The following is a 14,935-nucleotide window of genomic DNA, read 5'->3' as shown; positions in this document are numbered from 1 at the left end:
ATATTCTCCTGTTCAGCCCTATCTTTCTGTGATCTAGTTCACGATAATCATGTGGTTCAAATGATGCGTCCAGCACTGCAATGTTTCCATGCAACTAGAACTTTAATATAACAGGAGTAAAATACAAGTAATTCAGATATGCTTCAGGCTACAATAAGAGAAATGGCCACGTTAAATTCCCAGTCTGCCCCTGGTTACATGTATTTTACCGGTTTTATTACGAAGCACGACTCGTTTCAAGCCATGGCACCAACCAGGCGAATTATATTTAAACAGATTCGGCTGTGGCCAGGAAGAAGTGCTGCTGTGCTTATGTTTGCACAACAACCATGTGGCCTCCCAAGGATGGACTGTGAAGTGCGCAGCGTCCCACTCAGGACACGTGGGAACTGCAAAATTACTGTGAAATGGCATTATCATCTTGCCTGTCATTTTGTATTGCATCCCTGTTCATAGGCTGGTCTGGAGTAATTTATACATCCCACCACTAGATGGGGATAGCATTTAGGTCATATATATATATACTTAGGTCAGGCCTAGTGTAGGGGGTTGTAGTAGTAAGAAGGAGAAGGAAAAAGGGGTCAGTTGGTTTAGTTTGGAGAGAGTGCAGATCTAGCACTTCTGCTTAGCAAAAAGTATAGTCCAGGAAGGGACAAAAGAAAGGAAAGACTAAAATCCAAAGGATAAAAGCCACAAACCAGGCATAAAAGAGCTTTGGGAATCCAGGTGAAGGATACTATAGCCACAGGCAGCCTCACCAAATAACTCTGATTTACTAGGGACATGAAGCAAAGTCACCTACCAGAACTACTGATACAGAACCTTCAAGCTAAGCTAAACCCAGCCAAACCTATTAACAGTGGATCAACAGAATTCCTTTAAATTGCCAAAAGACTGTATTCTGTCTATATGCCGCAACTGGAACCGACATCAATAAAAGTTGTGAGTTGCATCCTACCACTGTCTACTTCATTCTTACCATTGGTTGTACCACCATTAACGTTACTGGCGTCACGACAAATACCACCAAGGGACCCAGCCGCCATAAGCACCCTAAACACCACTGCCACCAAGGGCACCTCAACCTCCATCTAGGCTGGTGCTTCCCTACCACAGAGCGTGCCCCGGAGGATTTCGTGCTGTCTTCCTCAACACTGTGCTGCCAGCCCAGGGAGGCTTTCTGCTAAATGTGAGTAAACTGATGAACTGTGTTGTTGTTTGGCCCCTCATCGGCCCACCGTGCACCTCACGTGTTGCCCCTGCGGTTCTGGCTGGCTGCAAGTTGGATTGGAACAAACTCTAAAAGTGGCCCCCATGTTGTAGGTGGGTCAAAATTGACAGAAGGTGGGGCAACACAAGTAGGAAGGGACAACATAAGTAGGCTGTGCCAGCAATACCATAGTGCAGCACAAAATACAGTCATGGCCGTAAATGTTGGCACCCTGAAATTTTTCATGAAAATGACATTTCTCACAGAAAAGTATTGCAGTAACACATGTTTTGCTATACACAGGTTTATTCCCTTTGTGTTTTGGAACAAAACCCGAAAAAGGGAGGAGAAAAAAGCTAATTGGACATAATGTCACACCCAACTCCAAAAAAGGTCTGGACAAAATTATTGGCACCCTTAACTTAATATTTGGTTGCACACCCTTTGAAAAAATTACTGAAATCAGTTGCTTCCTTTAACCATCAATAAGCTTCTGCCACCTCTCACCTGGAATTTTGGACCACTCTTCCTTAGCAAACTGCTCCGGGTCTCTCTTATTGGAAGGGCGTCTTTTCCCAACAGCAATGTTAATATCTCTCCACAGGTGTTCAATGGGATTTAGATCTGGACTCATTGCTGGCCACTTCAGAACTCCCCAGCGCTTTGTTGCCATCCATTTCTGGGTGCTTTTTGAAGTATGTTTGGGGTAATCCTCCTGCTGGAAGACCCAAGATCTCGGACGCAAACCCAGCTTTCTGACACTGGGCTCTACAGTGCGACCCAAAATCTGTTGGTAATCCTCAGATTTCACGATGCCTCGCACACATTCAAGGCACCCAGTGCCAGAGGCAGAAAAACAACCCCAAAACATCAATGAACCTCCACCATATTTTACTGTTGGTACTGTGTTCTTTTCTTTGTAGGCCTCTTTCCGCTTTCGGTAAACAGTAGAATGATGTGCTTTACAAAAAAGCTCTATCTTGGTCTCATCTGTCCACAAGACGTGTTCCCAGAAGGATTTTGGCTTACTCAAGTTCATTTTTTCAAAATGTGGTATTGCTTTTTTATGTCTCTGTGTCAGCAGTGGGGTCCTCTTGGGTCTCCTGCCATGGCGTTTCATTTAAATGTCGAAGGATAGTTTGCGCTGACACTGATGCTCCCTGAGCCTGCACGACAGCTTGTATATCTTTGGAACTTGCTTGGGGCTGCTTATCCACCATCCGGACTATCCTGCGTTGACACCTTTCATCAATTTTTCTCTTCTGTCCATGCCCAGGAAGATTAGCTACAGTGCCATGGGTTGCAAACTTCTTGATAATGTTGTGCACTGTGGACAAAGGCAAATCTAGATCTCTGGAGATGGACTTGTAACCTTGAGATTGTTGATATTTTTCCATAATTTTGGTTCTCAAGTCCTCAGACAGTTCTCTTCTCCTCTTTCTGTTGTCCATGCTTAATATGGCGCACACAGACACACAATGCAAAGACTAAGTGAACTTCTCTCCTTTTTATCTGCTTTTGTGTGTGATTTTTATATTGCCCACACCTGTTACTTGCCGGTGCGTTGACACCTTTCATCAATTTTTCTCTTCTGTCCATGCCCAGGAAGATTAGCTACAGTGCCATGGGTTGCAAACTTCTTGATAATGTTGTGCACTGTGGACAAAGGCAAATCTAGATCGATGGAGATGGACTTGTAACCTTGAGATTGTTGATATTTTTCCATAATTTTGGTTCTCAAGTCCTCAGACAGTTCTCTTCTCCTCTTTCTGTTGTCCATGCTTAGTATGGCGCACACAGACACACAATGCAAAGACTAAGTGAACTTCTCTCCTTTTTATCGGCTTTTGTGTGTGATTTTTATATTGCCCACACCTGTTACTTGCCCCAGGTGAGTTTAAAGGAGCATCAGATGCTTGAAACAATCTAATTTATCCACAATTTTGAAAGGGTGCCAATAATTTTGTCCAGACCATTTTTGGAGTTTGGTGTGACATTATGTCCAGTTTGCTTTTTTTCCTCCCTTTTTTGGTTTTGTTCCAATACACACAAAGGGAATAAACATGTGTATAGCAAAACATGTGTTACTGCAATACTTTTCTGTGAGAAATGCTTCATTTTCTTGAAAAATGTCAGGGATGCCAACATTTACGGCCATGACTGTACCTCCCCAGCAGAGGCAAAAATCACAGTGCAGCACAAAATATTGCCACCTTCACCACATTTTTCGACTCTATATTTGTCCTGAGGATGGTCATACAGCTAAATTCAGGAGGACACCTTCGATTAAATAAGTGCCTGATGCTCCTAGCATTAATTCATGCTCAGAGCATCAGATCATTATGCACCTAGCTGGAAACCATGAGGAGGGCTCGGGCGGCCCACTGGTAAATTTCCCTTTATGGTCTCTGGCCAGTTCGCCTCCATTACAATTTCCACAAGGATCATCACCCAGATTTCTCATGGTCACGAATGACAAATCTGCCTAAGTATGCAGTGATGCATTTCCCTCTGTCCACGTCAATTACATGAATCTCGTGTCACTTCAGTCCCTATTAGACTGAACGATTTTAGGTCCAACTGTCAGGAACAATCGCTGCAACAATCATGGTTGTTATAACTGGGTGGAACCTTGCTCGCAGCTGATCCACATGAATCTTAGTTAGGCTAGGGCTACACAGCGACATGTGTCCTGCGACATTCCGGTACACACCAATGTCGCGCAACATTTTTTATAACGATAGTCAATGGTGTCGCACTGCGACATGCTGCGGCTGCGATGCCATGCGACAGTTGCACAAAATCCAACTTGGATGTGTAGCTCTAGCCTTACTGCTGATACCAGATATTCCCCTTTGACCAGGAATGCTGAAGAAGTGTTTGGATGAATTCTTAAGTTAGGGGAAAAAAATGAGGTTTTCTGAAAGAGCCTCCTGTTTATCCAAGGAAAGGAAGGGAGGGAGCTGGAAGAAGAGGGCTCAGTCCCAGAGAAGAAGCAGCAGGTAAGCAGTGCAGGAAGAGCGGACTGCAGCAAGCAATCGACACAACAGGTAACTTTTTTTTAAGCATTAAAATATTGCGTATTGGTATTATATATTTCACATGTAGAGGTAATGCTAATGGGCAGGTATGGTTTATAGCGATATTATTTTGCATTCTACTGTAGGTTAATTTGCCTATTGTTATTCATATCATCTCCTATCAGAACTGATTACCAGCAGGAGGCGACAATGAAGCTGCTTCTTATCGGTTTATATTTCTCCTGTATCCTTCTCGGCACTTTCCTTGGTAAGTTCTTAAAGAAACCCCCTCACTCTGTGTTTGGAAGCTCTTTAATATGACTCGCACACACATACAGGCAAATCATTACTTTAATTACCGCTATTTAAGTCTCCCAGCAATAAACTGTAGTTATAAAAACCAATGTACTGTACATCTCCATGAACTCCCACATACTCCGCATGTTCAGCCTTTAATGTTCCATTACTATAATGTATCAAGCAATTTATCATTCAGATTTATTTGTAATGGTCTTTGTTTAGCCGCTGACTACAATGGAGACAGTTTAGTTTCCTTTCAGAATCCTGTTTTTTTACCTGACTTTTTAATACAGTCTTTTTTTTTTTATGACCACCCTTGCTGGATTGCCGGGTGGTCATAACCCCTGGATACAAGCATTGGAAAAATGAATCCAGACAGCAAAGGAGGCAATATGGGCAATCTGTTTTGGCTCACAATTACTGATGAAAATCACTGATTGAACACTGACTGTGGGAAAATCCTTATTAGGCCAGATATTGGGGAGTATACCGTATATATGTGTATCTATTTGTATATTTGGGTGTATATACCAATCCTATGGGGTGGCTCAGTGGTTAGCACTGGTGCCTTGCAGTGCTGGGGTCCTAGGTTCAAATCCAACCAAGAACAACATCTGCATGGAGTCTGTTTGTTCTCCCTGTGTTGGTGTGGGTTTCCTCCAGGTACTCCGGCTTTCTCTCAAAGACATGCTGATAGGGAATTTAGACTGTGAGCTCCTTTGCGGACAGTGAGTGATGCTAACGCTGTGAAATGAGTCTAAATTTAAGGGGTTCCAGGGACTTACTTACTGATCTGCCTCCCGATGCCACCACTGATCACCTGCTTTCACTAGCAACAGCACCGTAACTAGAGATGAGCGAATTTCGTATTTTTAAATTCATTCACGCTTCGTTTGGTGGTAAAAACAGAATTGCATTATGGACTCCGTTACCACATACGATAATGCAATTCTATGATGGAATGCATAACGGAATGCCTTTAGAGACATTCTGTTATTCATTCCGTCATAATAGAAGTCTATGGGCTGCAAAACGGATCTGTCCCGTTTCCGTTATGCAGGGGAAAACTGGACGGATCCGTTATGCAGACTATAAACTTCTATTATGACGGAATGAATAACGGAATGTCTCTAAAGGCATTCCGTTATGCATTCCATCATAGAATTGCGTTATGGTCCTTGGTAACGGAATTTATAACACAATTCTGCTTTTACCACCAAACGAAGCGTGAATGAATTTCATAACATGAAATTCGCTCATCTCTAACTGTAACCAGTCACTGGAACTATACAGCTCCACTCGGTGGCCATGCCTGGTTACTGCAGGGCTGCTCTTATTTAAATGATATTGGTGAAAATAATATGCTGCAGTAACCAAGCATGGCCATTAAACTATTTGAGGAGCTGTGTATTTTAAGTGCTTGGGTCTAGTACCACAACATGCGAAAAAAACTGATTGCTATGGTGTGGGGAGTAAGACCCGCGCCAATAACTTATATCATTCTGTTGTTGTTATTGATGGTCATCTTCTTAAAAATCTGGCCACTAGGTGGCTTTCAAATGTAACTGTATACACTGGATATCACAAGCCTGAATGCAGATATAAACTCAAGGGAATGTATTGTGCAGAATATTATGCGGGTGATAATAAGCATTAAATAGCTATACAGCAGGGGGAAACAGGGTAAACGGCTCCTTTGGGGCCCTGACCCAAAAGGGGTCCATCCAGGAGGAGGAGGACTAAAAGATTTTGTCAGGACCCCCTCAACAGTATCACACAATGAAATGATATACAGTAGCAGTATAGACAGTGTAGGAAACGGATGGAACAGCTGCCGGGCCTGGTCTGAGAGAGCGATCTTTAGTAGCCACAGGAATGGGGGCGGCGTGAAAGGAAGGGGTTTCGAAAAAATTTGCTGTGGGGCCCAGTCATTTCTAGCTACGCCATTGCTATACAGACTGTAAGAAGCACACTCTACTGACCCCCAAAATAAACCAGCAAGAGATTCTGGAGGTGTGCGCTGCGGTGAATGTATTCATCCCTTTTGGGCTGTTGGAGAGAATTCTAATCTTTGCCCCTGTGAAGGGATGTGATTTGGCAGGGAACACACTGAAAGGTCTGCTCCCATGTGGTGGGGGAGTGCCACGCAGTCGGAGGACACAGGGCCCCATTGTACGGGACACAGTCCAGCACTGTGAGGAGTTCAGGCTGACATTAGGATTCTGCTGCCACTCGCTGTGGTATGAAAGTATTCATTGTCCACTCGTCTCTCACAGATGATTTCCTTATTTATTTTCAGATGCCAGACCTGTACACGAGGAGGACGGTAAAGACATTTTTGGTTTTTACTTTGCAAACATTATGATTAACCCCTTAGTATAAGGAACATTCCATACTGTAAAAGAATGAGAGATCTCATGAAAACACTGTATCAAAATTTCATACATAGAGAAAAATGCATTAAAGGCGTTGTCTGAGATGATTTAAAAAATTGCAGGGACACTGATAATGGCAAGTTAACAATTACACTTACCATCCCAAGCCCCCTCTTTTCCAGCACCGCCGATCCATCCGCCCTGTTGGGCATTATTGTTCTGGCTAGAGGGGTGAGGTTCCCATACATGACAACTGCAGCCAATCACTGACTGCTGAGACCAAGGACTGGCTGCAGTGATCCCGCGCCATATATGGAATGTCACCACTGCAGCCAAAACATAATATCACAACGAGTGGGGGGCACCAGCACAGAAATGGAGAGAGCTTGGGCGGTAAGTGTAACTTATAACTGTGTCCCTGCCATGTCAAAAAACATTTTTGACAACCCATTTTATGGGATTTTCTAGCTTTTAAAAAAAAAAAATTTCCACCTCAGAGAGCAGTACCTGTGGAACTCCAAACTCACCTGCTGCTCCAGCTCCCTGGCTGTCTTCACTGGTCTTCTTGTCTCTTTCTGTTAACATCTGCATTGACGTGGTCACCTGCGCCACTGCAGCCAATGACTGGCCTCAGGGGTGATGTGTCATGTGCTGGATCACTTGCCGCTTGGTGACATGTAATTGCTGAGGCCAGTCATTGGCTGCAGCGGCACCTGTGACCCTGCCCATTCAGACGTTTACAGGTACCAGAAGTTTAGTGAGGGGAGCCAGGGAGCCTGAATGGCGTGATGAAGAGCAGATGAGCATGGATTCTTCCACAGGTACCATAGGCTGAGGTTTCAACAGGTACCACAGGCCTCCTGCAGCTCACCAAGCACAGTGCCGTCCATTGGATAGTGGCTGTGTTTGGTATTTGGGCTCATTATTTGTGGGCTGATCAGTAGTCCTTATTGATACCATTTAGGTGTTTGTATGACATTTTGATCACTTTCTATTCAATTTGTTGGAGGGAGATGAAGCAACCAAAAAAAGGCAAATCGGCCATTTAGATTTTTTTTATTATCATTACGCCGTACAGGATACTTTTATATTTTAATAGTTTGGGCTTTTGGGGAACAGTGTTTATTGTTATATTTATTTTTAAAAAGGTGAAAGAGGGGTGATTTCAATATAATATATATTTTTTTATATTTCTGAAAACTTTTTTTATGCACTTATTGTTTTTCTCTCTAGGGGACTTTAACATAAGACTGTCTGATCGCTTTACCATAGATGGCAACGATTTACTATTGCAGTTCATGGGAGAGTCATTAATATCAAACCCTGCCATGGGCAGGGCTTGACAGGAACTCCGCTATGGGTGGCATTGGAGCCTTCAGAAGGTCCAAGGCTGCCATTAGAACTGAACATCTTCCACAATTTTGTTGCAGGGTAGCCATTCAGTCACCGGGAGCACAGCACTCCCTGTTATTGACCACTTAGACACTGTGGTCACAATTGACCATGGCATTTGAGAGGTTAAAAGTCCATAATCGGTGTGGTCGCCGATCACACACTCTGCCACCAGGTGTCTGCTGTGGATACAGGAGTCCCTCATTGGCTATAGCGGACACTAAACTCCTGAGCAGACGTCATCTTTAAAGACCTGATATCGACCGTACATGTATGGCGCAAGTCAGAAAGGTGTTAATTAAGTGCTGCCAGTTTAAAAACTGTGACTTAAAGGGGTTGTCCGGGTTCAGATCTGAACCCGGACATTCCCATATTTTCACCCAGGCAGCCCATTTGATGTCATGCTCCGATGCGCTCCCTTGCCCTGTGCTGGATCGCGCAGGGCAAGGGCTTTTTTATTTACAATAATACGCTGCTGGGAGGAAGCTTCCGCCCAGCAGTGTATTCGGTGACGTCACCGGCTCTGATGGGCCGGTTTAGCGCTGCCCTAGCCGTTTTACAGGCTAGGACAGCACTAAAGCTCATCTATCAGTGCCGGTGATGTCACCGGGCTCAATGCTGGGTGGAAGCCTCCGCATGGCAGCCCTAAGGAAAGCCCGGTTCATCACTGGAACTCCTGAAAATGTATTTGCCCCTGCAGGGCAAAGGAGAGCATCGGAGCTCTTGTCAGGGGGGCTGCCTGGGTCAAACTCTGGGTATGTCTGGGTTCGGAGCTTTAAAGGGGTTGTGCAGGATCCTAACAATAGGTTCTTTACTACAGAGCTCCATGATCCTGCGACACTAGATTGTGGGCCTGGATGAGTAGCATCCACAACACTTCCAATAGTGCTGGTGCTGCAAGATCAGCCAGAAATGCAAACGCTTACTACACCCTTCCCTGCTATGAAAACCCTAAGCACCCCCCCTAATTACTACACCCCCATCATCCCCTTGCTGTCACCTACTAATACCCCCCCTCCACACAGATGTGATATGACAAGAAGGACTCCGCCTCCCTTGCTTGTGGATTGAGAGTGTCGACCAACCATTTCAAGATCACATGGGTCTGACATCACAACCATTTGGGCGGGATTCTGACAGTGGGGATCATGGGAGGCCTGGTCATGATGTCAGAGGAAATACAGTCTCCACAGAGGGCGTTGTAACGTGACTATTCTCCAGAGCGAGACAGAAAAAGTAGCGCAAGTATATTAGTAAGTTGCAGGGACTGGCAGGGGAAGCACAGGGAGAGGGAAAAATGTGTACCTGGATCACCCCTTTAAGTTACAAAACAATGGGGGTGGAGTAAAAAAACAAACCTGATATGTCAAAAGATGAAGAAAATTTATCAAACAACATGCGACATTTCCAAAACACAAATTATGGAAATGCGAACTCAAAGCAAAACTGACTTTACGTATTGATTGCCCTCAAGTGTAATTTCCCCCACAATGTATTAATGTATTATTACAGTGAGATTCCTTTAGAGGGAATCTGTCACCACACATCTGGCGATGAATCCATTGTGCACCGTTCAGAAGACTCTAATGGTCTTGTCCATTGGTGGCCTCATTGTGTTGAAAACAGGCTTTTTAGTTCATGCTAATTAGCCCTTGGGTGCGCTAAAGGCAATGCTGTTGCACCTGAGACTCTGCTCATCATCACTGCTGATCATGCCTCCACCACATTGACTGACAAGGCCAGGCAGTGAACATGGACTAATGCCTGGCCCTGAAGTCTCTATTCCTGCAGGTTGCATGTGCCGAACGTACTTCTGCAAGACTTAAGGGCCAGGCATGGGTACGTCTTCACTGCCTGGCCCTGTCAGTCAAAGTAGTGGTGAGGGGAAGCAGCCAGCAGTGAAGTTGAGTGCGACCTCTGGTGCAACGGCACCTCCCTTGTTACACCCAGGAGCTAAACAGCATTAAAATTAATAGCCGTTTTCTCCACAATGGGGCCACCGATGCACAAAAAACAAAGACCATTAGGATCTTCTGACCAGCGTGCATCTGGCATGTAAGAAGGATTCATCACCAGATTCCTTTTAATCCTGTCTCCGATATTCCAGATGATGACACTGAACACATTTCAACACTAACTGATGTTCTTTTCAGACCCGTATTTAGAGGCTCCGGCTCATCCTTACTGGCCCTTCTCTACCTCGGATTTCTGGCAGTACGTGGAGCACTTCCGCACAATGGGTGCCTATGAGAATATCAATGACCTAGCTCGCACCTTCTTTGCTCACTACCCTATTGGAGATACTCTGGGATACACGAGCCGTGACCATGATCATTAGAAGCACGACAGTACTTAGCATGGCTGTATATACCAAAGCTCTATGCCCGCCTGTGTGACAGTTACATAAATGCCAACATGGTGACAAGAACTTCTCAGACTGGAGGAGATCCCTGCATTATTCCTGTCCTGCAGAAGGGAACGAAGATACAGGAATATATAGAAATATTCGCTGTAAACCCAACTCATCTACCTATTGTGTCATATTTATAAGCAATAAAAGATGGCTATGACTTGTGTCCTGAGGTTCTTCACTGAGGTAAATTGTGGAAGCATACAGTGAGTGCAGAATTATTAGGCAAGTTGTATTTTTGAGGATTCATTTTATTATTGAACAACAACCCTGTTGTTCTCAATGAACCCAAAAAACTCATTAATATCAAAGCTGAATATTTTTGGAAGTAGTTTTTAGTTTGTTTTTAGTTTTAGCTATTTTAGGGGGATATCTGTGTGTGCAGGTGACTATTACTGTGCATAATTATTAGGCAACTTAACAAAAAACAAATATATACCCATTTCAATTATTTATTTTTACCAGTGAAACCAATATAACATCTCAACATTCACAAATATACATTTCTGACATTCAAAAACAAAACAAAAACAAATCAGTGACCAATATAGCCACCTTTCTTTGCAAGGACACTCAAAAGCCTGCCATCCATGGATTCTGTCAGTGTTTTGATCTGTTCACCATCAACATTGCGTGCAGCAGCAACCACAGCCTCCCAGACACTGTTCAGAGAGGTGTACTGTTTTCCCTCCTTGTAAATCTCACATTTGATGATGGACCACAGGTTCTCAATGGGGTTCAGATCAGGTGAACAAGGAGGCCATGTCATTAGTTTTTCTTCTTTTATACCCTTTCTTGCCAGCCACGCTGTGGAGTACTTGGACGCGTGTGATGGAGCATTGTCCTGCATGAAAATCATGTTTTTCTTGAAGGATGCAGACTACTTCCTGTACCACTGCTTGAAGAAGGTGTCTTCCAGAAACTGTCAGTAGGACTGGGAGTTGAGCTTGACTCCATCCTCAACCCGAAAAGGCCCCACAAGCTCATCTTTGATGATACCAGCCCAAACCAGTAGTCCACCTCCACCTTGCTGGCGTCTGAGTCAGACTGGAGCTCTCTGCCCTTCCATCTGGCCCATCAAGACTCACTCTCATTTCATCAGTCCATAAAACCTTAGAAAAATCAGTCTTGAGATATTTCTTGGCCCAGTCTTGACGTTTCAGCTTGTGTGTCTTGTTCAGTGGTGGTCGTCTTTCAGCCTTTCTTACCTTGGCCATGTCTCTGAGTATTGCACACCTTGTGCTTTTGGGCACTCCAGTGATGTTGCAGCTCTGAAATATGGCCAAACTGGTGGCAAGTGGCATCTTGGCAGCTGCACGCTTGACTTTTCTCAGTTCATGGGCAGTTATTTTGCGCCTTGGTTTTTCCACACGCTTCTTGCGACCCTGTTGACTATTTTGAATGAAACGCGCGATTGTTCGATGATCACGCTTCAGAAGCTTTGCAATTTTAAGAGTGCTGCATCCCTCTGCAAGATATCTCACTATTTTTGACTTTTCTGAGCCTGTCAAGTCCTTCTTTTGACCCATTTTGCCAAAGGAAAGGAAGTTGCCTAATAATTATGCACACCTGATATAGGGTGTTGATGTCATTAGACCACACCCCTTCTCATTACAGAGATGCACATCACCTAATATGCTTAATTGGTAGTAGGCTTTCGAGCCTACACAGCTTGGAGTAAGACAACATGCATAAAGAGGATGATGTGGTCAAAATACTCATTTGCCTAATAATTCTGCACTCCCTGTAGTCTGAGACGACTCATGGCGTAGTCTGCTGCTCTCTCACTGTCACACTGTGTTAAGTTCAGATGAATCAAATGAGACAGTTCGGTTGCTAGGGACACACTGCCTAACAACCAGTCTTTCAAATGTGGTTGTTGGGCAGCACATCCCTAGCAACAGACTGGCACAGATTATTAAGGTGGTATCACAGAGGCTAAGTGGTACTGAGCATCAATGAGGCTTGTCTGCAGCTCAAAGGACATTCAACGGCTCCAAAAAAGTCAAGACTTTATAACTGATGACGTATCCTCAGGATAGGTCATCAGTATCTGATCGGTGGGGGTCCGACACCCGACACCCCGCTCATCAGCTGTTTGAGAAAGCACCAATGCTCGCAGTAGCCCCACAGCCTTCTCTCAGCTTTCCCTAGACCAGTGACGACACATTCATCAGTCTCATGGTTAGGTGCAGTTCAGCCCCATAGAAGTGCATGGAGATGAGCGCGATACCAAGCACGGCCGCTGTACAATGTACAGTGATGTAAGCTATCTTCTTTGTAATTTATAAAAATGTTCACAATTCATAGCCAACTAACCATGACCATTTTTCAGAAAAGCAGAGAAAATTACAGCACAATTTCCTTCTGCATAAGGCTACATGCACACAACCGTGGTGTGTTTTGAGGTCCGCAAAACACGGATGGTGTCCGTGTGCGTTCCACAATTTGCGGAACGGCACGGACAGCCTTTAATTTAACTGCCTATTCTTGTCCGCAAAGCGCAGACAAGAATAGGGCATGATATTTTTTTTTTTGCGGGGCCACGGAACGGAGCAACGGATGCGGACCAAAACAACGTCCGTGTGCATGAGGCCTAAAATTTAGTCTTTTTACTGGAATCCTCTAAAATTGCATACAGATAGATGCAGAAAAATTCTGCCAGTTTTCTAGGTACTACGAGCTCTTAATCATAGAATTCTATAAAACACGTCAGACTTTGAGCTATCTGTATGTGAGTTTTAGAGGATGTGCTGGACTTTTCCCCGTTTTTCTGCAGATTTTTTGGAATCTGCAGATAGGAGCAGAAAAAGACTGACACGTTTCATAGAACTCTAAGGCTAAAGGGAACTTATCACCTGGATTTTGGGTATCGTCGCTAGCACATCCGCAATATCCAATCCCCATAGCTCTCTGTGCTTTTATTGTGCATCGCAAGATTACGGCGATCTAGCTTTGTGACGTCGGAGAGCAAGGAGGAGATTTGGAGGATGCGGGGCGGTGCTGGACTCCTTCACGGTGGGCGTGGTTGGGCTTCGGAAACGTTAGTAGCCTTATTTACATATATATAAAATCGGTTTTTTTTTTACGCAATAAAAGCAGCCCATGTCCTCAGCTCTATACCCAAAATCCAGGTGACAGGTTCCCTTTAAGAGCTTGAAGTAGCTGAAAACGTGGCATCATTTTTAGAGTAGTCTAATATAAGACTCCATTTTATGCAGAAGGAAGATGCGCAGGACTTTTTCCACTTTTCCTGCTGATAGTGTGAGGCTACTTTCACACTTGCGCTTGATCGGATCCGTTCTGAACGGATCCGATCATATTAATGCAGACGGAGGCTCCGTTCAGTACGGATCCGTCTGCATTAATAACTTAGAAAAATTTCTAAGTGCGCAAGATGCCTGAGCGGATCCGTTCAGACTTTCAATGTAAAGTCAATGGGGGACGGATCCGCTTGAAGATTGAGCCATATGGTGTCATCTTCAAGCGGATCCGTTCCCATTGACTTTCATTGTAAGTCTGAACGGATCCGCTCGCCTCCGCGCGGCCAGGCGGACACCCGAACGCTGCAAGCAGCGTTCAGCTGTCTGCCTGTCCGTGCGGAGGCGAGCGGAGCGGAGGCTGAACGCCGCCAGACTGATGCAGTCTGAGCGGATCCGCATCCATTCAGACTGCATCAGGGCTGGACGGAGGCGTTCGGGTCCGCTCGTGAGCTCCTTCAAACAGAGCTCACGAGCGGACAGACGAACGCTAGTGTGAAAGGAGCCTGACCCACACATGTCTATGACACACTTCAGTGCAAGGCATAGTGCACTGCAGCTGACCTACATTTTTGGTTTTACTTTCTGACCACTTAAACAGACATTAAAGTCTGGCCAAATGTTAATAAGGCCTCATGCACACGACCGTTGTTTTGGTCCGCATCCGAGCTGCAGTTTTTGGGGCTTGGATGCGGACTCATTCACTTCAATGGGGCCGCAACAGATGCGGACAGCACTCTGTGTGCTGTCCGCATCCGTTGCTCCGTTCCGTGGTCCGCAAAAAATATAACCTGTCCTATTCTTGTCTGTTTTGTGAACAAGAATAAGCAGTTATATGAATGGCAAATTGCGGAACGCACACAGACGCCATCCGTGTTTTGCGGAGCCGCAATTTGCGGACCGCAAAACACACAACGGTCGTGTGCATGAGGCCTAAGTTTGTCGGACAGTGAAAAGTGGAAGCCTAT

The 14,935-nt window shown here is 44.8% G+C and overlaps 1 protein-coding gene across 2 annotated transcripts; it reads left to right on the top strand.

The window, feature by feature from the left end:
• The first annotated feature begins 4,223 nt into the window (after positions 1-4,223).
• Positions 4,224-10,867, top strand: OTOS (otospiralin). 2 transcript variants are annotated; one of them, XM_044292504.1, is made up of 4 exons: positions 4,224-4,260; positions 4,416-4,498; positions 6,830-6,856; positions 10,451-10,867. In XM_044292504.1, exons 2-4 carry the CDS (start codon positions 4,441-4,443, stop codon positions 10,633-10,635), a joined length of 270 nt encoding a protein of 89 aa, XP_044148439.1. In that variant the 5' UTR covers positions 4,224-4,260; positions 4,416-4,440; the 3' UTR covers positions 10,636-10,867. The 2 variants fall into 2 exon arrangements, with proteins under 2 accessions (XP_044148439.1, XP_044148440.1); XM_044292505.1 differs by having other exon boundaries at positions 4,249-4,260; positions 4,377-4,498.
• The last annotated feature ends 4,068 nt before the right edge of the window (positions 10,868-14,935 follow it).

The sequence above is a fragment of the Bufo gargarizans genome, chromosome 4, assembly GCF_014858855.1.
Source record: "Bufo gargarizans isolate SCDJY-AF-19 chromosome 4, ASM1485885v1, whole genome shotgun sequence".
In the NCBI taxonomy this organism is placed as follows: Eukaryota; Metazoa; Chordata; class Amphibia; order Anura; family Bufonidae; genus Bufo; species Bufo gargarizans.
The sequence above is the reverse complement of the archived record's forward strand: the minus strand, read 5'-3'. Positions and strand labels throughout refer to the sequence as shown.